Genomic DNA, 23,666 nt, shown 5'->3' on the forward strand with positions numbered 1-23,666 from the left:
CGGGGGGCAGTTGCTCCTTCAGTCTCTCCTGGACACCTGTGGGCAGCACCTCCAGGGGCCCCCAGAGTTGCTGGCAAGAGCACAGGTTCCAGAATAAGGCCGAGCTGAGTTCAAATTCTGACTTGGCTTTTCACAGGCTGTATGACCTCGGACATATCTCAGACCTTGTCCAAGCCTCAGTTTCCCTCTCTGTAAAAAAGCACCTTCAGCAAACCCATGTCACCCCTGCTGGGTTGCAGGTGCAACAGAGTAAAAGTGTAAACCGGGTGGCACACAGTAGGTCTAATCAACATCAAACTCCCCGTCAGAACCAGCTGCCAAGCCCATAAGGAAGTGGCCCACTCCTTGTTTTTGACTGAAAATGGTACCCCCGGGCTTGGCGTCCTGCCTGTTCCCCGGGCTTGGCAGTTGGCGCCTGCCAGCTCCTGGCAAAGCCCGCTCAGAGCTGCCATTTGCCAAATGCTGAGGTACCGGGCTGAGTCCTCACATGCATTACTCCATCTACGTTAAAAGTTTGAGAACTCCCAACTGCTCTAGGCGGAGGCCAGCCTTCCCCTGCAGATGGGTCAAGGGGATGAGGGGCGTCACCACAGGCCGTTACGAGGGTGCTCAGGCTCCAAAGACTCCCCCGCACAGGACCCCCTGCTGCCGAGCAGGCCTGGGTTCACCGTGGCCCACTGATGGCACGGCCCTGCCACCAGAGCCCTTGTGACGAGGGTGACCAGCTGTAGCTCGGCCACACGGGGAGGAGCCAGCGCCCTCGGCGGCCTCCCCAGCGGGGCCTGCATCCCACGCCCCGGCTGGGCTGGGCCAGGGGGCTTTTCCTCTCTCCCTGAGCCCGGTCCCACTGCCAAGCTGGGCTCTGCTTAGCCGCGGCTCCTCTGATGTTTCCCAAGTGAGGGAAGGGGTTTTCCTCTCTGCCTGGGGAGCTCAGCAGGGAGAGGGGTGCACAGCAGGGAGGGGCAGGTTCCTTGCACAGCGGAGCCAGTTAGAGGCAGGGCTGAGCCAGCTGACCCTGCAGAGTGGTCAAACGCCTGGCAGAGCGTGGTTACTGTGCAGGGCGGGGGCCCGGGCCACTGCTTGTGGGTCTGAGTGCGTCGCAGAGCAGAACCGATTCCATTAGACGTCCTGCAGTGGGAGATGCCAAACTGGACCTGATTTCTGGGACCCAGGCCAGTGATTATGCAGAGACAAGGGTTGACCATCAGGCCCGGGACCGGCCGTGCTGCAGGCAGATCTCAGGGGGTCAAGGGACGGATCCAATCTGCTGATGCCCAGCTGGACCCTCCTTCTGGCCATCCAGATCCAGCCCCGGGCCCTGGGCATGGCCACCCCGTTCCGTAGGCCTGCAAGGCAGCCACGCAAAACACTAGGGCTACCCGCTGGCTGGATGAGGAAGGGGACATATGGCCTTTCCAGTGTCACCCTGACGTGGGAAGTGGGCTGTAAACAGCCAGCTTCCACCCACACGTCACCTTCCAAATGAGGAAATTTGGCCTCTGTTGTTACGAATCTTCCTCCCTTTTAAAAACACTGCTTGGCTGTAAGACGCTACAGAGTAGAGCTGGGTTCCTCCATTCACAGGAACCCCCAGGGCTCAGCATGGCCCCGGGGGCCCTCAGCCCCTCCCCCGCGGGTGAGCAGCCTGCCCAGGGTTCTGACTCTCCCCCAACAGAAGCAGCACTATACTGTCCCCATTGAACACATGAGAAGACGGAGACTGAGTGAGGTGGCTTCACCCCCGAGAGATGCCAAGCAGTCACCTGTCTGGCAAATACTGAGGGAGCCCAGCCTGGTGGGCAAGCGCCCTGCAGACCCCTGAGCTACGGCGGTGATCCCACGACCAGGGCCCCTGTGGAGAGTGCCTGGCTGGGGCGCAGATGGGAGCACGCAGACATGATCGCTTAGGCGCACCTGTGCCTGCTGCAGACGTGCATGTGGGTGACCCAGGCGGCCAGGGATGCCTCCCGAGGACACAGCACCAGGGGCTTGCTGCTGAGCCCTTGGCCATGGTTGGCGCTCAGTGGCTGAAGGCGTGAATGAATGAGCGCCCCTGTGTGACAGTTCCACAGACATGCATGAGGTGGGGCCTCAGGGTGCTCGGGAGCTGCCCAGGGTGCTGTTCATCTGTTGGGTGGCTTTGGACAAATCGTTTGCCCTCTCTGAGGCTGCCCTGCTGGCCTCCAGGATTGTAGGGGTGCTGGCTGAGTGATGGGGGTTTGGGGCACTCTGGGATATAAACTTCTGAGCCCCCTCCTCACCCCATCCAGTCTCTCACAGGCAGGCACTGGGTGGACAGTCCAGCCACGGGCGCCCTGTCCACCAGGGAGAGCCATCCAGTGTTGGCACTCGAGACCCAGCAGTTTGGACGGGGCCCCTAATGAGGATGGATGCTACTGGGGCCCAGGGAGGCAGCGGCCAGCTCCCTCCCAAACAACAATTGAGTTTCTGAGAGATTCCGTGTGGCAGGGAGGTGATCCTGACAGATGCCCAGAGGTATCTGGGAAAAGATTGCTTTTGACGGAAGCCCAAATGGATATTAACGTTTATTGGCCTTGCAAGCACTTCTCAGCCGAGACCGTCCTCTCTTCCAGGGCCTGGGTCTGGGGTTGGAGTGGGAGGGTGAGCGGCCCGCGTTCTCACTGACTGCCCTCCCATCGCCCAGCAGCCTGGGCCCTGCGAATCATCCGCATCCGGCCCCAGTCCTGATTGACTTGCAGGGGGACGGCTTCAGGTTCAGCGGAGTGGTCTTTCATCAAGCCTGTCCTAACCCTTAACTCTGATTTCTGGGCTCTGGCCGGTGCATTGGCGCTGTTCTGCCCGCTGAGGGGTTCCCAGAGGCATATCCCATAACTCAGATGTTCTGAGCTAGGAAAACAAAAGCGCTTTTAGCCCCCAGATGTGGATCCAGTGCATTTAAAAGCTCTCCTCTGGAGCCTGAAGAGAGGTTTTGAGGTATGTCTGTCTCTGGGTCTTGGGGGACTCTCAGCTCCTCTCACACAGGCCCCTAATGGCAGGCTGCACCCTCGGAGCACACTCACCTTGCTCCCCAGCCCAGCTGCCTCACACGGCCCCCACCTCTCCCTGCTCACAATAGCTGACCCCTTTCAGGCCTGCCCTGGGCTGCCCTCACCACCACCCACCATGCACCACCCAGGAGATGCCCCTCTCTCCCTCTGCCTGGACATCAATATGCCAAAAACAGTCAACAGCAAGCTCCGTGGGGAGAAACAGCAGCCTCCTGCCATGCCCCAGTTGCCAAGGGCAGAGACCTGGAGCCCACCTGGGCACCACTGGAAACAGCTGACCCCATGCCCCTGCTGTAGGTCCCCGTGACTGTCTCCTGGACCACAGCGGACACCTTCTTGGTGGGGAGCCAAGTGAGGGGTCATCACACTCATCTCCATCATTGTTGGGTTGTCAGCACCTCGCATGGGGCATGGCTGGTGGCCTTGAACAGCTACAGGTCAGCTGCCAGATGCCTAGGTCAACTCCCAAAGTACTAAGCGGACATGTGTCATTTTGGCTGTCCTTCCAAACATCGTGCATCCGGCGGGAGTCCTGCAGAAATTAGAGTGCTTGAGGATTCCATCTGCTTGCTTTCTGGGCCTCCCTTGTGCTGAGGGTTGCAGGCCTGGGACCCAGGCCCCACCGATCAGAAGCACCCACTGATTTTGACTCAATAGCAGGGGGAGTAAAGCAGCAGGGACAGAAGGGATCTCTTCCAAAGGAGCAGTGAGACGCAGCCCCGGGCCTACACCGATCTTGGCAGGGGCGTCCATGCCCAGGGGCAGCTGGTGCCCAGCCCTCAGTGACAGCGGCCCTGGGGCAGGGGACCCTCACCAGGCAACCCTTGGCCAGGTCTGAGGGGCTCTGTTCCTGGCTGCACACCCCTGAGCTGGTTTCTCAGGCCTCCCAGCCTTCCTCCAGTACATTCCTTTTCTGGTTAAATCAGCCACTTTCTGTTGCTTGTGGTTAAGACCTCTAAGTGATGTGGGTGGGTGTCCCATTTCACAGCTGAGGAAACCGAGGCTCAGAGAACTTAAGTGAGTTGCCCAAGATCAAACAGCAGGACTAAGAGCCACACCCAGCTCTGTCTGTGGGTGCTGGAGGCCAAGGCTGTGCTGCCATGCTGTCCTCCTTTCTGGCAGACGGACTCATTACAGGCCTGCACACTGAGAGAGTGACCTGCCTCCAACCCCTCTTTCTCCACCTCTGCCCAAGGATGTGCATAGTCAGGTTATGGGTCCTGAGCTAAAGCCCAGCTCTTATCCCATCTTTCCTCTCTCCAGCACCCTCAATAGCTCCCCAGTGCCTGCCCCAAACCTGAAGCCTAGGATATGACAACATTAGCCTCACCTCTTCATGTGCCACCCACCCCAGCTGACTGTTCCCTGAGTATGCCACGTGCTTTCCAACTCCCAGACCCTGTTAGGCTGCTTTCTCTTCTCAGAACACCTTCTCTTACCTGCACACTCAGAGATCTCACCACCGTTCAAGGCTCATCAGATATGCCCCCTTCTCCAGGGAGCTGGACAGAGCCTCCCCCACTCTGCTCACCATGAGTTTTTCCACCCGAAATCTACAGACTCTAAGCTCTTTGGGAGGATTGGGACAGGGGCTTCCCCATCTCTGTATTCCCCAGAACCCAGTACAAAGCAGGTGCTCAAAATTGTCTGCCCATCTGAAGTTAAATGTGAAGCTGAGAATCTTTAATTAGTTGTACTGGTCCTGCCTTTCACTGTCACTGGTTGTCCCAACCACAACCAACTTGTGAGACTGAGCAGCTTTCAGAGTGGTGTACAGATGTCCAGGGACATGGGTATAGGTTGTTCACTGCTCAAGGGCATCCAGCCAAGGGGGCAAGGCTCAGCTCTGTTCTCCTTGCCAAGCCCAGTGCCCCAGTGTGTCCAAAGGAAGGGACGTGCCTTTTTAAAATTTGCACCATGTCACCCAATGGCCAGTAGTGGCTCTGCGGAAGCCCAACTCCAAGCCTGAACCTCAGGAGAGGGTGGGGCGTCCACCAGTTTGGAGGGGGAGGGCCAGCAAGCTCATTCGCCACTATCAGCAACCCCCAGCCCAGAACGAGGGGTCAGCAAACCACAGCCCATAGGACAAGTCCTGCCTGCTGCCTGGCTGTCTTTGCACAGTATGTGAGCTGAGAATAGTTGGAGCATTTTTAAATGGTTTTAAAAAGTCAAAAGAAGAATCTTTTAAAATATTTTTTGAACAACTGAAGAATATAAAAAAATTACATGAAATTCAAATTCCCATATCCACAAGTGTTGGACGTGGGACGCAGCCACGCCCACACCCGCAAGTTTGCTGTCTGCCTGTGCTGCGGTCCTCCTACAGGGATGGAGGTGAGCAGCTGCGACAGAGCCCGTGAGGCGACACAGGCCGACCCTGCTCTAGGGGGGCCTTCCCGGCTGGCAGAGCTGGAGACTCCTGAGATCCTCAAGCTGGGGAGACTCTCCCCCACCACTTCGCTCCCCACGCTCAGCTCTAGGAGGTTTCGGGACCGCCTACGGCAGTCCCGCCCTGCCTTTCCACTGGCCGTCGGAACCTGTCATTTCTCCACTTCCCACCCAGGCAGGAACCAGAGGTGCAAGGAAATCACATCAGCTCCTTGCCAGGAAACCATCAGGTTCTCTGCTCCCAGCCACGGTGTGCCGCCGTTTATCTCTTGCACATGGACCATACAGTGGACTCAAAGCCAGCTCCACATGCATCAGCCCTTGAACTTGACTCACATTAGCAGCAGGCTCCTGGTACCATGTTTCACCCCAGGACCCAGCCCCGACTTGCCCAGCATCTCTGGGGAACCACTGCCCCAGGAGGGCTCACAGCTCAGGGAATGGAAGGTGGCCCCACGGACAGGAGACACATCTAACACCCGCTCCTGAGGGGCCCCCCAGGCTCAGCTCCTGCCCTGTACCTGCCTGTGTGGGGTAGAGCGGTGTTACAGGCACCTGGGCCGGGCCGGGCCAAGGGAGGAGGCTGCTCAAAGCCTCCCGGGTCACCCTAGGGCCTGCCCTGAGAGTCTGCAGGGCTGAGAGGAGGCCAGCCTGGCTGCGCCTGCCACCCGGCACATGACACTCACCGTCCAGCCGCCGCCATCTGTGCGCATGTCACAGTAGACCCGGAAGCCAGCAGGGTAGTGTGTGGGGAAGACTGAGTAGACGCCGTCCTCCTGCTGCCCACTCAGGAGCACATCCAGACAGTCCCGAGGCGGAGAGCCTGGGGCAGTGAAGGCCGTCAGGGTGGCCGGGCCTGGCCCCTGGATCTCTCTGACTTGTCTGCCCACCCACCGATGTCACGTGGACTCCAGAGCACCAGTCTTGGGGTCTGACCTTGGCTCTGCAGCTCTCTGGGTGAGTGAGAACCCTCTCTGAGCCTCACTTTCTTATCTGGAAAATGGGCGGCACAGTGAACCCCGCCTGGCAGGATGGTGCAGACAGCTCGGCACTGCCAGGCAGCAGGAAGTCCTCAGCAAACTGCAGCAGTGTTTCCTTACTAGTGGGGCTGGCGGGGGATGATGGGGGACAAAGCTGGGTACCCACCCAAGGAAGGTGGTCCCCACCCCACTCACCACTGGCACAGCCCCGGGGCCGCAGTCCCCGAGCAGGCGCTCTCTGAAGGTCAGCCTTGACATGGGGCCGGCCCAGCCCGCGGTCCCGCTGCAGGGCGTCCAGGACGTCACTGACCGAGTTCACCAGGTGAGCCATGTGCCCTTGGATCTCAGAGAGAAGCTGTGGGGCACAGAGAGGAGCGGAGGGGGCTGGGGTGCTGGTAGGCACAGGGGGGCCCCTGCCCTGCCACAGACCCGCTCTCAGAAGGGCTGCGTCTTGGTACTCAGATGACAGGGGCTCAGGGGAAGGGGTGGAGGGACTCCAGCAGAAACCGGTTCCCTGCTGCGCCCAGGGCCTGCCCTCACCCTTTCCTGGGCCTTTGGCCCAGGTGAGATGACCACTCCACTGTGCGAGTGGAGGCAGCCCCTGGCACCTGGCAAAGCCGGATTCAAACTCCAACTCACCCACTTGCCAGCTATACGACTGTGGGTGAATGACTTAATCAAGCCCTGGAATGGGGCTAACATGGCCTCCGTGGACCAACTGCTTTGGGGACAGGTGAGCATGGGTGGGAAGTCCCATCATGAGCCCTCAGTACTCAGCCCACCTCGTCATGTGAATTCATAAGGCACCTTTCAGGTTATAAAACACCCTCTCCAAGGTCCCGGCTGTTCCCCAGCTTGGTGGTGTTGGCCGGGGTGGATCGTGTGGAAGGTGGGGACCCACCCTCACCTTCCTCTGCTCTCTGAGGCCCATCACCTCACCTCACCCTGAGGCACTGCCTGAGGACTCGAGTCATTGTCTCCTCATTACAAATGGGGAACTGGGGGGCCAAGAAGAGGTTCCTGTTCCAGAGCCTCAGGCTACGTGCCCAGGGCTGAGTGGCAGGCGAGGGACCCAGGGCTGCATTGCTGTGCCAGGAGCCCGGCGACGGGGTGGGACCAGGCAGAGCTTGGGGTATGTGGGGTTTGACCCAGCCCCACCTCCATTCACTAGCCCAGTGACCCTGGAAGGGTAGCGGGACCTCTCCATGAACCTGAGTGATGGGACCTGTTTCTCTGGGGTGGTGTGTGTGTGTGGCGGGTTGGCGAGTAGGGGGTGAGGGGACTCCCACCATCAAGGTCTGGGGGCTTGTAGCTGAGCAAGTGCAGACCTTTCAGCTGGACCTACACCTGAAGGGTGTGGGAGTCTGTCACTTCCCCACCTGGGGGCTCCAGGACCACAAGGAGGGGAGGCAGGGTCACAGGCAGGCTGCAGCCAGCCAGCAAGCAGCCAGCACAGAGCCTGCTGGGTCTTTACACGCCGAACCTGTCACTTGCCAGATAATAGCTCGTTCGAGGAAGGAAAATAGAAATATACAGTGCCACCAGTTTACAAAATATGATTCTCAGCTTGTCCAGACGCAGGGGCCCCCGCAAAGCTTTTAGTTTCCCTGTCAGTTTCTCCTCTGCTGAGCGGGTGATGCAGTGAGGGCGGAGGCCGCGGGGACCGGGGCAAGGAGAGCGGTTGGCCGAGACAGCATCTCCCCAGACTCCTCTGTGGTGTCCTATAGACAGGCCCTGCCTGGAGAGGGAGGCAGGCAGCCTTCCCCCAGCAGAGAAAAGGGGCAGGGGCCACTCTGCAGGGCAGCAAAGACCCCCAGGCTCGTTGGTTAAGTCTCTAGGGTGTTGCCCGTCCTTCTTCGACAAACACCCTCAAGAAACTCAGGCATGGCTGCCCTTGCTAACGGGCAGGGAAGACCTCAGTTTAAACCAGCAAATGATTAACATTGAGAATGTACATATAAACATGCCCCGAATTAAAAGGGAAAGTCAGTCCCTGCTTGCTGACCTGCACAGATAAATTAAAGAGGTCTTGGCAGCTTTCAGAGGCAGTGAAATACAAATTGTTGCTTCGGGTACTTCTGAGTCACATGACCGAGGGTAACAAGGCACTTTGTGTCTCTGGGCCTCAGCCTGCCCCTCTACAGGATGGGGCGACGGTCCCCCACCTCGGGCTGCTATGCCTGTCAACACACCGTGTGGGACCAGCACCCTGTGGTTTGCATTCTTACTACTGTAAAAGGGACTTTCAGTGGTGACCCCCCTGTGGGCTGAAACTTCAGTTTACCAACAATTTCCATCATGATAAAATGCTGATGTGTAGACAGCATCTCTCACACGCCAGACGCTGGCTGAGTCCTGCACAGTTGGGAGTTCCGCGTCCTGTAGGGTACGGGCTGTTATCCCCATTGGACACCCACAGTCCTACAGCCAGTGCTGGAGGAGCCTGCACTGGATCACGGCTTGCTGCCTTGAACCCAGAGGGCAGAACAGGTCAGCCCTGCCACTCCTGGGCCAGTGGTTGTCACAGGAGTGGCACTCTGAAATGCTGTGACCCGGGGGTTTGGGGATGAGGTCCAGGGACGTGACCTTTAACAAGAGTTCTGGGAATTCTGACCAAGGGTTGTCCCTGGGCATTGCTTTGAGAATCTCTGGGCCTGGCTGACCAGCCGAGGGGCTGAGAGTGTGTAGAAGAGGAGCTAGAAGCCAAGGTGGCGCGGCTCTGCAGGACGCGGGAGCTCTAAGAGCACCGGGTGTGTGGGAGCTGAGGCAGATTAGACGTTCTTCGAGAAGTAAGTATACTGGGTGAGCCAAGGCCCTCCTGGGCCCGGAGAAGCTCTGAGTCTTGCAGGAGTAGCTCTAGGCTTCTGCGTCAGTGGGGGTGTGGGAGCCCCTGGAGCCCCTCCCCAACCCCTGCCCTGAGGGTGTCTGTGGGCTGGGCCTGGCTGCCCAGAGGCTGAGAACAGGTGGGGTGCCCTTTCTGGGTAAAAGCCTGGAGGTCTCCCCAGGCCGTGCTGATGAGGTGGGGATGCTGCAGGGGGAGTGGCAGCAGGAAGGAGGCTAAATGCGCCCCAGCCCCACCCCAGGCCGGGGAAGGCGCCTTCCCATCAGCCACCCAGACAGGGTGATGAGGACTGTAATTCCTCCAGCTGCAGCCTGCAGAGGGAGGGAAAGGCCCGTGGCTCAAGAACCACTGGGTGGCCAAACCCCTAGTCACTCCAGGTGCCCGGAAGGGGCTGGGACCAATGGCAGGGGTGGGGCCCACCGCCTAGTCCCAAAGGGCTTCAGTCACAAGGGCGTGGGCACAGGGCTGGAGGCTGCGGAGCGTGCTGTACCCAGGACAAGTCACTGCCCCTTTCTGGGCCTCAGTTTTCCCCACTGGAAAATGGTGGAAGGCCAAAGAGATGACCTAAGCCCCTGACCCTGTGAAGGGGAAAGTTCTCGCTGGTGCCCCTGGCACAGTCAAGATGGGGAACTGCGCCCAGACCTGCTGGCATTGGCTGGGACCTGACTTGCCTAGGGGGTGGGGCAGAGGTGGGGGGACCTGCTAAGGGTCTGGTTGGGCTCCCTCAGTGGGTCCCTCCTTCCCTGGAAAACTTTGGGCATTGAATAGCAAGGAGGGCGTGCATCTGCCTCTGGCCGTGGGGCACAGGTGGGGAGAGGGCTTGCCTCTGACAGCCACACGACCCTGAACCGCAGTTTGTGACTGATGGAGGCCACATCTGCTCACCTGCATCTCACCTGCCCCACCCAGCATGCACAGGAGTCCTGAGGCCTGGCTTTGGCCTTACTGTTGGACACATGGGTGCCGCGCACACACCCAGAGTCACAGCAAACAGTTTGAATCCTAGTGCCACTATCTGTGTGGCCTTGGATGACAGACTCTCCTCTCTGAGCCTTATTTGCTCATCTGTATATGGGAATAGCAAAAACCATTGGTCCCGAAGCACTTAGGGAGTAAGTGAGGCTGCGGGCATCAGGTGCCCGGCACAGGGCCGGCATGCGGTGGCCACCCCCACCCCCACCAAGACCCAATGCGGTGCAGACCCCACCCCTTACCTGGATGAGGCGGCCCTGCTCGCTCTGCAGGGCGCTGAGCCCCTGACCCAGTGCGCCGTGGCCCTTGCGCAGCCCCACGCACTCCACCTGCAGCTCCGAGGCCCGGGCCAGCAGCCGGGGCAGCTGGTCAGCCAGGGTGTCCAGCAGCTCCCGCTCCTGTTCGCCCGCCAGCCGCGGCCTGGCCTGGTGCTCGGTCAGCGCCTGCAGCACAGAGGCCTGGGCGCCCTCCAGGCGGGCGAAGCTGTCAGCGAGGTCAGGGCAGCGCGGGTCAATGAGGATGCTGAGGCGCGAGCTGTCGGCCCTTTCCACGGTGACCAGAGCACTGTTGGCACTGGCCGGCCCGGTGCTGACGACAGGCGGGGGCGCCGTGCCCGGTGCGTGGGTGTGGTTCAGGAAGAGCACTGCGCCAGTGACGGCCATGGCCAGCAGCACAGCCAGGGACAGGAGCGCTGTGCACAGCATGCAGCTGCAGCTCGGCCACTGCAGGCCAGCCCAGGGCACGTGGACGCAGAGGACAGGCAGACAGACAGGAGAGAGAAGGTGCAGTCAGAGGCAGACCTGGACAAGGATCAGGGGACACCTTGGGGATGGGGAGAAGGGAGTCAGACAGAGACAGAGATGACAGAGTCCGAGATGGGTGACAGACAGGGACACAGCGGAGATAAGGCCAGGGCAGGGGTGAGAGACGCAGGGAGATGATATGCAGAGGATGAAAGAGAAATGGAGGCAGACCGCGGTGAGGGCAGGTGGAGAGAGAGGCCCCCTTTCCCCACCCCTGCCCTGCTGCGCGTGGCCTCCCAGGCCGGCCCCTCTCCCCCGCGGAGCCCTCAGGGTCTGGTAAGTGCTGGAGGTGAGGACTCCCACTCTGCAGCAGACCGGCTGGGCTCAGGCACCCACGCTGCCATGTCCTGCGGGTGACCCTGGGTAAGGGCCTCACCTCGCTGCACGCTGCCCCTCAGCGTCCTCACCTATAGAACGGGGGCCATAACAACGCACTCCTCCTGGGTGCCTGCGGTGCAGACTCAGGAAGAGGGAGCTGAAATGGTGACAGCAACCAAGCTAAAAATCGTCACCTTTTCACAGTGGAATGAGTGCCCTGGGTAGTGGGTGCTTGTCACCAAAGGTCCCTTTCAACCTGGAGCACCCAGATCCCTAATCCCAGCGGGTGCATGAGGCTGCCAGTCGCGGGTGCAGGGTGGCTGCCCAAGCACCTCCTCTCCCATCCTCTCCTCCATGTGGCAGGCCCCTGGCAGTTTGGCAGAGTACCGCTAAGGTGACCCTGGATGAAGGCCTGCCTCCCATCCATTAAGGAGGGCAAGAGGGCCCCTGTGACCCCCAGGCACAGGCAGAGAGGACAGTGCAATGAAAGGAGACGCCAGTGAGTCGACAGCTGGGTTTCTGGACCCAGTGGGGGCTAAGAACATGGGATGCTGGGACCCAGGTGCTGCTGGTAATTAAAGGAGGCACCGCAATGAGGTAGCGAATCCGGACTCGCTGGACCAGAGGGAGCTTGGTATGCGGCCACTGAGTATTAGACACCTGGGGAAACTGAGGCCCAGGGAGGGAGAGGGGCTTGCCCACCGTCACGTAGCCGATTCGGGGCAGAGCTAATTAGGCTACATTCCCAGCCTCCTGCCTCCTGCCAGGGCCAGGCACCTTCTACAGCTGAATTTCCCCTTTACACTTTCTGAATTCAAGATGCATCTTTAAATGAGTTAGTACACTAAAGCACTTGGAGCCAGGCCTGGCATGTTGGGCTTGCGCAATAAATATTAGCAGCTTTTATTACCTCATTATCAGTGGGCACAGAGCATCTGAAGGTGTCGGTTCTTTATTTTCTACCCAAAGTGTTACTTCTGTGTGCTAGGATGCGCCTTCTCTTTTTTTACACATTTTACTATCTCCGACTTTGGGGGCATCTTATAATTGTAACCGATAGCTTGCCTGCTTTCTTACTGATTCACAAAAGAGTGACTCCTCTTACACTGGGATCTTACTACAAGACAATACAGTAAACAGCTTCTTTACATATTCAAATCCTACAAGTGACTCCTGAATCTGCTACTTGGCACCTGAGGATGATGGGGTCAGGGATATGGTGCAGGTGGGCAACCCAAGGAAGGGGTCTGTGCTGTTGACGAGCTGAGGGAGAGAATGCCTTGGCCTGTCCGTGCAGTGATGGACGCCTCCAGCACGCAGCACTCCACCGCTCCTCTCTGCACACCTGCCCAGGTCCCCGTGGGACACATCCACCCCGGGCTGCACACAGACAAGTTGCTCCAGCCACTCCTGAACACCATGACCTCCCCACCATCAGCTCTGAGCAGGCTGCTCCCTGGGCGTGAGGCATCTGCTTCCCTTGCTCCTCTTGCGCCAGCCTAAATCACTCTTTTCCTTCAGCTAGATGCCACCTCTTCCAGGATGCCTTCCATGACTGTTTCCTCAGCCCTCCCTCCTGTTTGGGAGGGGCTCCTCCAGGCTCCCACAGCCCTTGTTCCTTCCATCGGGCACTTGTCAAGACAGCAGTCTTAGCCTTTGACTTCATTCATTCACTCATTTAAACATCCATTCAACACTCACTGGGCATCCAGCCACTCCCTCAGGAGATAGAGAAAGACGGTTGTCCCAGTCCTGCCCTGAGGGACTCTGGTCCCATGGACTGTGATACCCTCTTTTGGGGCACAAAGCCCTTTGGGAATCTGATGTAAGCTGTGGACACAAGGAAAGCTGGCATTTGGCGACCAGTAGATCCCAGGCCCAGGAAACGTACCCTGGACCCTGAGCCCCCCAGGGGCAGGGACGTGCTCACCATCTGGCAAAGAGTGGCTGGTTGCCGGACAGATGAAAGGCAGAACAAATGGAGTGGGTCATGCCTCCATGCCAAGCCCTGGGCCCCAAGGCAGGGCGGCCTCCCCCCTGTGCCCACCTCTGATGGCCATCCCAACTGCCCAGTCTCCTCCAGGGCATGATCGCCGCCATTCCTGGAGCACATACTGTGTCCCTGCAAACAGCCCCCGGGCCCACTTTGCAGATGGGAAAACCAAAGCTCAGAGAGCAGAAGACCCCTGCCCCAGGTCACACGGATGCAAGCAGTCGAGCCGGCATTTGAACCCAGGGCTGGGTGACTGGAACCACTACCATCTGTGCCAAGGCTGCCTGCTGAGCCATCCTACAGTGTCCTTCCCTCTGCCTGATGTGAGACAAAGCTCGGTGTGAGCAAGGGAGTGCCTGTCAGGCCCCTCCCAGAGCCCACTGGGAGACACCTTGCCCCGAGCTTGGAGTGACGTCCTCCGGCCGCAGAACACTCAGGTCCGCGGCTGGCGAGGCAGAGCAGCCAGCCGCATCTCTGCTGTGTGTCCAGCATCCTAGCCCTCTTGGAAACCCACTACTCCCAAGCTCCAGGTCCCTGGAGGAGGGCAGAGGGTGCGAGGGGTTAGGGGGGGGGCTTGAGAGAGCTGCAGGGGGCCCCCTGGGGGGTGGGGGGCACCATAGCTTGGAGATGGAACAGGCCACTCAGCAGAGGAGAATTAGTCTTCAGAGATCACCTTAAACATGAAGCACTGTTCGCTTTTATAGGCTGCTGTTTACGTGTCTCGCAAAGAAATCTGCCCGAGATAATAAGGAGGGCTTTGGGTGGCAAGCAGCCCGACCGAGCATGCCTCGGGCTGGAGCTTATGAGTCAGCCTTGGCCAGGGCAGAGCAGCGTGCACAGCCGGGGTATGCAGGAGGTGGGCAGATGCACGCAGGGCCCCTGCCTCCCAGGAGCAAGGAGTGGAGAGACTGGTATCCCAGGCAGTGGGCATGAGAGGAGCCAGGAGCTCCGGGTTTGAGCCTCACTGCTGCCCCTCACCACCTGAAGGGACGTCGCTTAGTCTCCTGCATGAAACCCAGTGTCGCGCATGCTCAGTGGTTGCCCAGGAAGCCCTGGCCAAGGGGAGGACAAGATGGGCTTGTTCCGGGGGAGGCAGAGGGCAGGAAGCCCCAGACATGCCTCAGTTGAGGGGTGGCATGTGTCCCGGCTGCCTCCTCTGAGTTGCCAGCCTCCAGATGCGACCATGGGGTCTGGAGGAGTAGAAGAGGGCTCAGGAGGAAGGACTTACAGCCACAGTGCCCTGCCGGCCAACCGTGGCCAGCCCACACCCCGCCTTCTTCCTTGCTTCCTACGGGAGCTGGTGGCTGTAGCCCCCTGGGTGACTGAGACCACACTCCTTGTACCAAAGCAGGAAGAAGAAAGTCTCCAGGCGGAGGCCGGGCAGGGCTAGATCCGGTGACGCTCCCAGCACCCCCCGTCCTCGGAGCACCCAGCCAAAGGCAGGAAGGTTGTTATCAGGGTGGAAACACGCGGTGAGCTTTGGACCAGGGGCACGAAGGGTGGGTGGTGAGTGCCTGGGGCTCAGCAGGGCTCAGGCACCAAGCTGCAGGGGGCTCTGGGGATCCGTGGGCAAGGTGGGCCATTCAGACCCCACCTCGGCCCAGAGCCCCTGGGGAGGCCTCTGCAGCCCTCCCCAGGGACCCACATCCACTCTCACTGGGCAAATGGCTCCTGACCTGGGCTCAACTCTGAGCCCGTGGCCCTGGCAGAGGGGGGCTCCCAGAGACCCCCCCTACAGTGAGGAGCCGGCAGTTCTGCTCAAAATTCTGGGGTCCCAAAGGCTGGGGAAGAGGGCCTGCCTGTTCTATGAACCCCGAGGAAGGGTTCTCTGTCCTGCTGGGACCTGTTATGTACAACCCAGGCTGAGAAGCACCTGAAGCCTCAGGCCCCTGGAAGTTCCCAGGGAAGTGGCTGGGGGTGCCCCAGGGAGCGCCTTGGGGGCTGCATCTTCCCTGTCCTGGGGCCCCGAGCTCACTGAGCACCCGGGAGCATTTGGCTCCGGGTCCATTTTGGGGAAGGGGGAGTCTCCAGGTGTTTCCTGTGAGGGTTTTGCCCACCTTCCTCCACATACACAGCTCCTGGCCCCCCTTCCTGGATGGCCCACCGGGCCTCTGGTCCACGGACCCCCACACAGGCTCTCTGAGCTCTCCTGCGGTTCCCACCCAGTGCTGGCACCAGCTGCCCCCTCCAAGCCAGCACCTCCCTACACACACACACCCCCATCCTCTACACCAGCCAGGCACCTGGCTCTCCACTTCACCCCTCCAATTCCCCAGTGCCCGGTCCCCATGCCCCCAGCTCTGCCCGGGCCCAAGCACCACATCTGCCTCTAAATCACTGGGACCGTCTCTCGCCAGCCTCCTGCCACCTCCCAGGCCCGCCAGCCCACTCCCCATGTAGCAGCCAAGGACCCCGCCCGAGAGCAAAGCAGACCAGGACACTGTCCATTTTGGAACCGCTCAGCTCTGGGGGCAGGCCGGGGCCCAGAGACAGGACCTAGAAAAGACCGGAGGAGGCGAGGGTCCCTGTGTGCGGCCCCTGCGTGCCTCTTCTCCCCCAGCCTCACCCGGCCGGTCTCACAGCCATGCCCAACCCAAACCCCAGGGAACAAGAGCACAGAGGCGAGCACCTCCATCCATCACATCTGTCGTGGTCTGTAATAATACCTGACTTGTGGGTTTGCCTGTGTCCCCCAGACTCTAAGCTCCCTGAGGCACAGGTTCACAGCTGTATCTCCTAGCAGTGGGAGGGGCTCTCTAGTCATTGAGTGGATTAAATGCAGCAGGGTTTAGGCTGGACATCAAGAACTTCCCAACAAGATTTTCTGTTTTTTCCCTTTCTGGAATGTTATTAGAAGTTTTGAAAGCATCAAGAGATATTGCCTGGGACAGGTCAGAGGTCAACCTCCCTGTGGGGTGGTTGATCTGGGAACTACTCAGAAACAAGCCCCCTGCCACCCAGGAAGAGATGGTTAGAGGGTGACTTCCTGCCCCATACTCCAGGACTAGGAGAATCATGTCTATTTCTAGATCCTTTTATCTGAGCAACTCCGAACTCCTGGCGAACATCCCAGTCATCTCCAGCCCCAAGGGTGTGAGAGCCCCTTCGCTCTGCAGGGGGAGAAGGGGTGCTCTGATGAGGTCGGCAGCTTGTCCAAGGTCACCCAGCAAACGAGCAGCTGAGGCTGCACAGGCCTGGGACAGAGCTGGCCAGAGGCAGCCCCCAAAAGCAGCAGCAGGGGGAGAAGGCCCCTCCTTGGCAGTGGGCGCCGAGTGCCCTGGGAGCAACAGAGCCCAGGCAGGAGCCCTCTCCCCGGCACAATACAGCCAAGCAGGCTGAGTGGAGAAAGGACGGCCAGCCTCTCTCCCCTGCATCACCCCACCAAGGCTCGTCTGCCTGGGCGGCCCCTGGGGCTGGTCCTGGCGCCCAGCTCTCTTGGCCTCAGTTTCCGCATCTGTCAGGTGGGTTGACCGTCCTGGCTTCAGCCTCCCAGGGTGGCTGTGACTGAAATGAGGTGTGGCGGGGCCTAGGGAACGCGCTGCGTGCGGCACCTGCTTCCCTTCTCCTGGAGGAAATGCCCCTTCAAAGAACCTCAGCCAGGCCCTGCTGCCAGGAGCTAGGGTGGTCGGATCCCTTTTCCCGGTGGGCAAAGGGGAGACCAGATACTGACAGCTTGCAAAAGGGGACAGCCAGCTTTGAGGACTGCCCTCCTCACAGGGGCATAGAGTGCTTTTCAGTTTGCAAAGCACACCAGGACTTCGTGTGACCCTCACAAGGGCTCTTGTGAAGTGAGGAGGAAGCAGGGATTGCTGTCCCCATTTTACACATGGTAAAGCACAGACTCAGAGAAGGGGAGTAATTTTCCCAGAGTCACACAGCAGTCAGTGGCTGAGATGAATGTAGCAAGAGAGGAGAGAGAGAGCCAGGCCCAACGGAGCAGGCCCAGAGGGAACCAGGGCCAGCATGGCTCCCCCTTTCTGCACTGGGCGCAGGACTACCTTCCCTCTTATCTGAAGCTTTAAACACACCTGGCGCTGGCAAAGGGGACAGGCTGTCTACATGCTGGGTCAGCAAAGGAGCAGGGAGGGGAGGCAGCATTCAATACTGGCCCAGGCCCCCAGGCCCCAAACCCTCAGCTGCCTCCCAATGCCAAGGGGCAGACAGCTGGACTCTAGCCTGGTGGCAGCTGGAATATGTGTCCCTAAGCCCGGGAGGCCTGGAAGCCACGTTTCAAACAGATCCCCCAGAAGCCACCTCCCCTTGAGCAGCACTTGCTGGCTCCTCTCCCCATAGGTCCTCTGGGCTGAGGCTTCACACTGTTCCATTCAGCAGATACCCCTCAGCTCCCAACATGAGCTGCACAGAGAGAAGGCACCCAGGGCCCAGGGGGAGACCTAGAGATGGAGGGCCAGAAGGAGCATGTGTCTAAAGGGAGCTCCTGATGGAGGTGAGTCTTGGAAACTAGAAGATAAGGAAGCAAGATAAAGGCAGCTGAGCACCACAGGGCAAATGCTGCTGGGACTTTGAGGCACAGCCACTGGGCATCAGGGGAGAGGCTTCCTGGAGGAGGTGGCATTTGAGTAGGTTTTTGAAGTATATGCAGGGTTTCCCTGAGTGAAGGGGTACATGTGTGTGTATGTGTTGGAGAGCTTGGTGGAGCCAACAAGACGAGACAGCAAAGGTTTGGACATGAGCAGCCTGGTGTGGGACTGGGGTTTGGCAAATGACAAGGAGGCAGTACCTGTAAAGGGGCTAATGTGAAGGGAGAATAGTCCAGGCTGTGGATAGCCTTGAACAAGTCTAGGAGGTAAGACTGCTTTTGCTAAGTGAGGGAAAGTCAGATCTCAGCAGGACAGGACATTTTATCTGAGGATGGCTTGGGTGTGCCCCTGACCTAACCAAAGGAATGGACCACCAGGAGGCACTGGGAGAGGCTGGGGTCAGACCTGGGTTTGAATCCTTGCTCTCCTGTGAGCACATGCCTTGAACTCCCTAAGCCACCATCCTGTGACCTGGCGATGGGCACCCCTGCCCAGCCCCAGGCATGATTGGGAAAGAGCTTTGCAAACTGTAGAGGGCTGGGCCCCCACACTGTGGAGGTGTCACTTTAGTAATATGAGCAGGTTGCAGCTCCTGAAGAGTGAGGGGCTGCCAAGTCCCTCCCCTGCCACCTCCTCCTGCCGCTGCAAACATGGACTGTTCCCTCCCTGATGACATCTGTCAGTGAGAGATTTTAAATTTAAAATGGGCAGCCCCATTATTTCCTCTCCTCCATGAGCAGGGCCTCCTCATCTGCCTGCCTGCCCCAGTCCCTTGGCAGCCCAGCCTGGGGCAGCACCAGGGCTGTCCCTCCACCCGCCTCCCGTCCCCAGCCCCATCTCTGGCTGGCCCTGGGGCTCTGCCCTCACCCCCCTTCCAGAGCACAGTCCTGGGCGCCCTCCCAGTCTGCCCCTCACAACTGCCTCTGAAGAGGCAGCAGGAAGGGTGGAGTGAACAGACCTGGAACCTATGGACCCAGGTTCGAATCTCAACGCCTATGGACCCAGGTTCGAATCTCAGCAGCACCGGGTGGCCTTGGGCAGGAGCAACACTGAGTCTTGCTTTCCTTGTCATAAAGCTGGAGAAGCACAATGCCCAGTGTTCCCACGAGAGACAAGTATTTATTGATCCTCTACTACATGGAGCTACAGCATGAGATTCAGAGGAGGTCCAGGGGGCTGAGTTCTCGTCCTGAAACTCAGGTTATGGTGCCAGGCGTCTGGCACAGGGTGGTACCCAAAGTACATACTTAGTAAGTGGTTAAGATGCCACTGTAGACGCGAGGAAACAGACTCAGCAAGACGGGTTTTCTGTGGTCGCACCAGGAACCCAAGGCTGGTCACACTATTAACTATAGGTCCCCAGCTCCCTGTGCACACGCATGCACCAGGAGTCTGTTGGAGGCGCACGGGGGCCCTCCTCCCCCACGCCCAGCACCCCCAATCCCTGCCAGCGCGGCTCCGGCAGGGGTGCCACCCCCATCCGCTCCCCGAACCTCAAATTCAAGCCTCTGCTCAGGAGGCGGTGGGGAGGGCGCCCACCTTGATCCAGGCCCACCGAGCGTGGTGGGGGGGTGCATCCCAAACTCCATCCCTGAGCCGGGCACTCACCCGCCTGCCGGAGTGGCCACCGCCTCGCTAACCGTGCGGACCCCCTGTCCCCGCGCCCCGGGCGCACGCGTACCTGCGGCTTGTCACGCGGCCGGTCCTCAAGTTGGGAAGCGCCGCCCATGGTCTTCCACCGGTCGTTGACCATCTTCCGGCCGGACTGGCGCGGGCGCCGGGCGAGGCGAGCCGCTGCGGAGCGCAAAGGCGCCGAGGTGGGCGCGGGCTCCGGCGCAGGGGGCGTTCTGCCCGCCAGATCCCCGCCGTGGGGCCCCGCGCCGGGGCCGCCCGGGCACGGGCGCGCGTGTGCGGGGGTGTGTGTGTCCGCCGGTGTGTGCACGGCGCGCGAGGGTGAGAGCGGGAGCGCGAGAGCCGCCCGCCAGCCGCTCGCGCGGCGCGCCGCCCCCTCCCCGCCCCCGCGCCTCCCCCGCGCGCTCCCCGCCCGCCGCCCCGAGCCCTGCCTCCCTCTCGGCCTCCGGGTCTGTTTTGTCTCGGACTCTCTCGGCCTTTTATTGCTCCCCCCGGCCTCCCGCGGACACGCACACGCCTCCTCTCCATCTCCAGAAAGGCCACGGCAGCGAGGGCGACCGGCCCCGGCTCGGGCCCCGCCGGGCGGGCGGCAAACGGCCGCGGGCAGCCCGGCTCCCGCCGTTCCCCGGAGGCGCCCGAGAGCCCCGGCGACGCCTCCCCGCAAACTTCTTCCCGGGCCGGAGTCGCGCCAACTTACCGGGCGCGGGGGGCGCAGGGCCAGGCAGGCCCCGAGGGCGCCCCCGCCGGCCGTCGGGCGTCTCCTGGGAGCGAGGCCGCGCTCCCCCCAGGCCCCTCAGGTCTGGGTAGAGGTGGGGGCCCGCCGGAGTGCGCCCCTTGCGGGTTTCTGGGGTCCCGGTCTAGCCCCGGGGCCAGCGCGCCCAGTCCCGGAATCTCCAGCCCCCAGGGACCTGCCCCTCTGACCCCAGCGGCGGGGCCACACCTGGGGGCCCCGCGGCCTGAGCCCGCAGATCTGGGTCCTGGCGCCGGAGGGCGGAGAGCCAGCCCGAGGCCTTCCCGCCCAGGTGGCCGGTGGGCTGAATGGGGGTCCCAGCCGCCACGTCGGCAGCCGGAGCGCGGCCGCGAGTACCCGCAGCTCGGTGCCCAGCCCGCGCTCCCCGCCCACCAGCGGAGCCTCCGGGCGCGCCCCGCGCCGCTCAGCCCCCTCCTCCTCCTCTGCCCCGGAGAGGAGGGCTTTGTGCCGGGAGGGGGCTTCTTAGGCGTCCCCTCCCACGAGCAGCACTTTGGAAAGCGTTTAATCCGCCTGGAGCCGGCTTCGGAGGTAATTGACGAAGTCCTTAATCTGAGCGGTTAACGAGCTGCTATTGTGGCTTCTGACCGGGAGGCGCCCACACTGCCCGACGCCGCATTCGGTGCCGGCCGCCCCCTCCCCGGCGCCTTTCTGGGGCCCCTTGTCTTCAGCTCCCGCAGCTCTCCAGTAGACACCCCCGTTCCCCGTTCCCCGCTCCCCGCTTCTTTCTAAAGCTGTTTTCCGGCTCCTGGGGCGCCTTGGCCCGCCGCGCTGTTCCCTGGCACTGTCTTTGTCTCTCCCCCACCGGCTGTCAGTCTGTCGCCCCATCTTTGTCCCTCTCCCTGTCTCTCTCCTAGCCCGGCACGCGCAAAGCAGGCTGCCGGGCGTGGGGTGCAGCGTCCAGACTGAGCCGGGGCGAGCCCTGGGCCCAGAGAGCTGGGGCCAGGGAACCCCGCGGCCCATGCCACTTGGGTGACTGTCACCCACCCACCTGCAGCTGGCTTCACAACCGGCTAGCTGTTCCTCCAGTCTCCTTTTCCTTCCAGGGCTGCCCACCTGCCTCACCTGCAGCCCCACCCCACTGCCGCCCACAGGGAGGCTACCCTGGGAGCTGGAGAGGACCCCAAATAAACTGGCTCCAAGTCAGGGGCCTTGTGAAGTCCTAGCCTGTGGCTCTTTCTGGGTGGCACCCTTCCCCTTGGACCCTGGTTAAAAGTAACTGAGCTTAGTGCACTGGGCCTGGCAGTGTGGCCTGGGGCAAGCTACTGTGCCTCTCTGAGCCTCACTTTCCCCGCTTACCCAAAGGCTAGCTAGCAGCACCCTCGTCAGAAGGGCTCTTGTGACGTTCTGAGAGACAGCACATCGAAGCACCTAAGCAGGTTTCAAACTTTGCTGCTGTGACCTTGCTCGGATTTCCAGTCCTCTCCAGCTTCAATTTCCTCATTGAAAAGGGAAATCATGACCTCGCCCTTCTTGATGAGGAATTGTGAGATTTGCAGGCATGTGGCTGGGACTGCAAGTCTGTGACACCAGTCTGGGGAGAGGATGTAAACTCCAGACATGTCTATGCACAGACAAGAGACCACCCTGGGAGACCTAGATAGGACAATTTGAGGCTGGGTGGTTTGGGGCAAGTGCTCTGGGTGGTCAGGGAAGGCATCCTGGAGAAGGAGGGGTGTGAGCCAGGCCATAATGGCGGGACATCTGGATGCTGGGGAAGAAGACATTTCAGGTGGCAAAGCTGCAAAGTAAAGGCAAAGCGTGGACAGTAACAATAGCCTGCACGGGCGGGCGCAGACCCGAGGAAGCTGGCGGGAGGATCCGCTCCCAGGCCTGCACAAGGGCGGTTGGACAGGTAAGCGGGAGCCACCTAGAGGCTGCTCCTGGCACTGTTTGCTGTCAGCTGGCCTCTCCGGCTCTGCCACGGGTTCCTCACTTCCCAGCCCACTGGGATGTGGGGAGTAGGTGTTGCACAGCTCAGGCTTGAGTCTGCAGGTGCTGCACTCACCTGACACACAGGGCATTGTCCCGGGGAGAGGAGAGGGCCACCTTCAGTTCACCCCGCCAAGATCTCTGTGGGAAAAGGCACAGGTGACCCCACAGAGAGGATGGCGCCCCACCCTCTGATCTCCTTTTGACAAAGCCCGTGTCTGAAAAGGCCCAGGGAAGGGCCCAGGTGTACAAGGTGGGTTGGGGTCTCTCAGCCCACCCAAGACAGGACATTCCAGGGACCAGCCGGGACCTCAGGGGTGCGGGGCCCTAGGCCCCCAAGCCTCAGGCTTCCCTGGCGCCCCTGTCTACTCCCTGGGCCTCCACTCACCCTCCTCCCTCTGGCTTGCTGACTCCACATGTTCTTATTTTTCCTCCCCATGGCCACCTAGATGTGATAGCCCCACAGACAGAAAACTCCTGTCTGTAATTTTTAGTTTAAATTCTAGAAAGAGGGCCTGTAATTCATCCTGATTATCCTCTGAAGCCAGGACATGTCAATCATAGGTCAGCAGCTGGCCAAAGACAGCTGCCCTTGGTAAGGTGCTCACTGCAGTCCAATGGATGGTATGGCTGTGGGGGCCCTGTGCCACTTCCTTAGCAGGGAGTGGGTACAGGGCAGGCAGTGATGCATACCAGCACTGGAGGGGTAGAGGGGAGCAGGGGCAATAAAGGACACTTGGAAGAGTGGCCAGGGATCTTGAGCAACAACATTCAGGATGCAGCCCTTTGACTGGCTGTGGTCTGTCGAGCACCGGCCCTACACTCAGCCCCTGTGCTAGGCACGCTGCATGCTCCCAGCCATCCTAGTGAGGGGAGCTGTGGTTATCCCCATCTGTGGATGAGAAAACTAACTCATAAATGATACAATTAATGGCTCTCATTCAGTAAGCAACTTCTATGTGCTGGCTACCCATGACATCCATTAGCCATATATCTTATTTCATGTAATCCTCACCAAAAACCTATGGGTGTTATTAATATACCCACTTTATAGATGAGGCCACGGAAACTCAGAGAGATTAAGTAACTCAGTCAATATCACACAGCAACTGATAGGGCCAGAATTTGAACCCAGGTCTCTGCACTGCCACCCATCTCTCTCTCTCTCTCTCTCTCCCTTGCATCTGTCCTGTTCGTCTTCTTTCCAGAGCTGGGCCTGAGCCAGCCAGTGCCGCGGGGCTGGCATGCAGGCAGGGACTCAGCGAATGTAGGCTGCATGTCAAATGTGCTTGTCTTGTGGGGCCTGGGGAATGCCTGGCCAGGGGGTCGGGACCCCTGGCCCTCATCCACCCAGCCTCTGCCCCGCACTGCTGAGGGCACTCGGCTCTCACTGTAAAGCTGTTTCAACTTAACTCTGACAGTCACATTTATCATTAAAAATAAATTTGTCTTGGCTTCCCGTGGCATGGAAAGCTACTGTGCAGTGAT

At 60.2% G+C, this 23,666-nt stretch overlaps 1 protein-coding gene across 1 annotated transcript in view; it reads right to left on the reverse strand.

The window, feature by feature from the left end:
* The window catches only part of FIBCD1 (fibrinogen C domain containing 1), a 32,956-nt gene extending 13,153 nt beyond the window's left edge, over positions 1 to 19,803 (reverse strand). The window contains exons 1-5 of the mRNA XM_057499139.1: positions 19,548 to 19,803; positions 14,594 to 14,601; positions 10,454 to 10,925; positions 6,593 to 6,752; positions 6,104 to 6,240 (exon numbers count right to left, since the gene is read on the reverse strand). Of these exons, the coding sequence (XP_057355122.1) occupies positions 6,104 to 6,240; positions 6,593 to 6,752; positions 10,454 to 10,925; positions 14,594 to 14,601; positions 19,548 to 19,619 (849 nt within the window). The 5' untranslated portion in view covers positions 19,620 to 19,803. The remainder of the gene's footprint in view (positions 1 to 6,103; positions 6,241 to 6,592; positions 6,753 to 10,453; positions 10,926 to 14,593; positions 14,602 to 19,547) is intronic.
* Between the last annotated feature and the right edge of the window lie 3,863 nt (positions 19,804 to 23,666).

This window comes from Manis pentadactyla, chromosome 3 (genome assembly GCF_030020395.1).
Source record: "Manis pentadactyla isolate mManPen7 chromosome 3, mManPen7.hap1, whole genome shotgun sequence".
NCBI classification, from domain to species: domain Eukaryota; kingdom Metazoa; phylum Chordata; class Mammalia; order Pholidota; family Manidae; genus Manis; species Manis pentadactyla.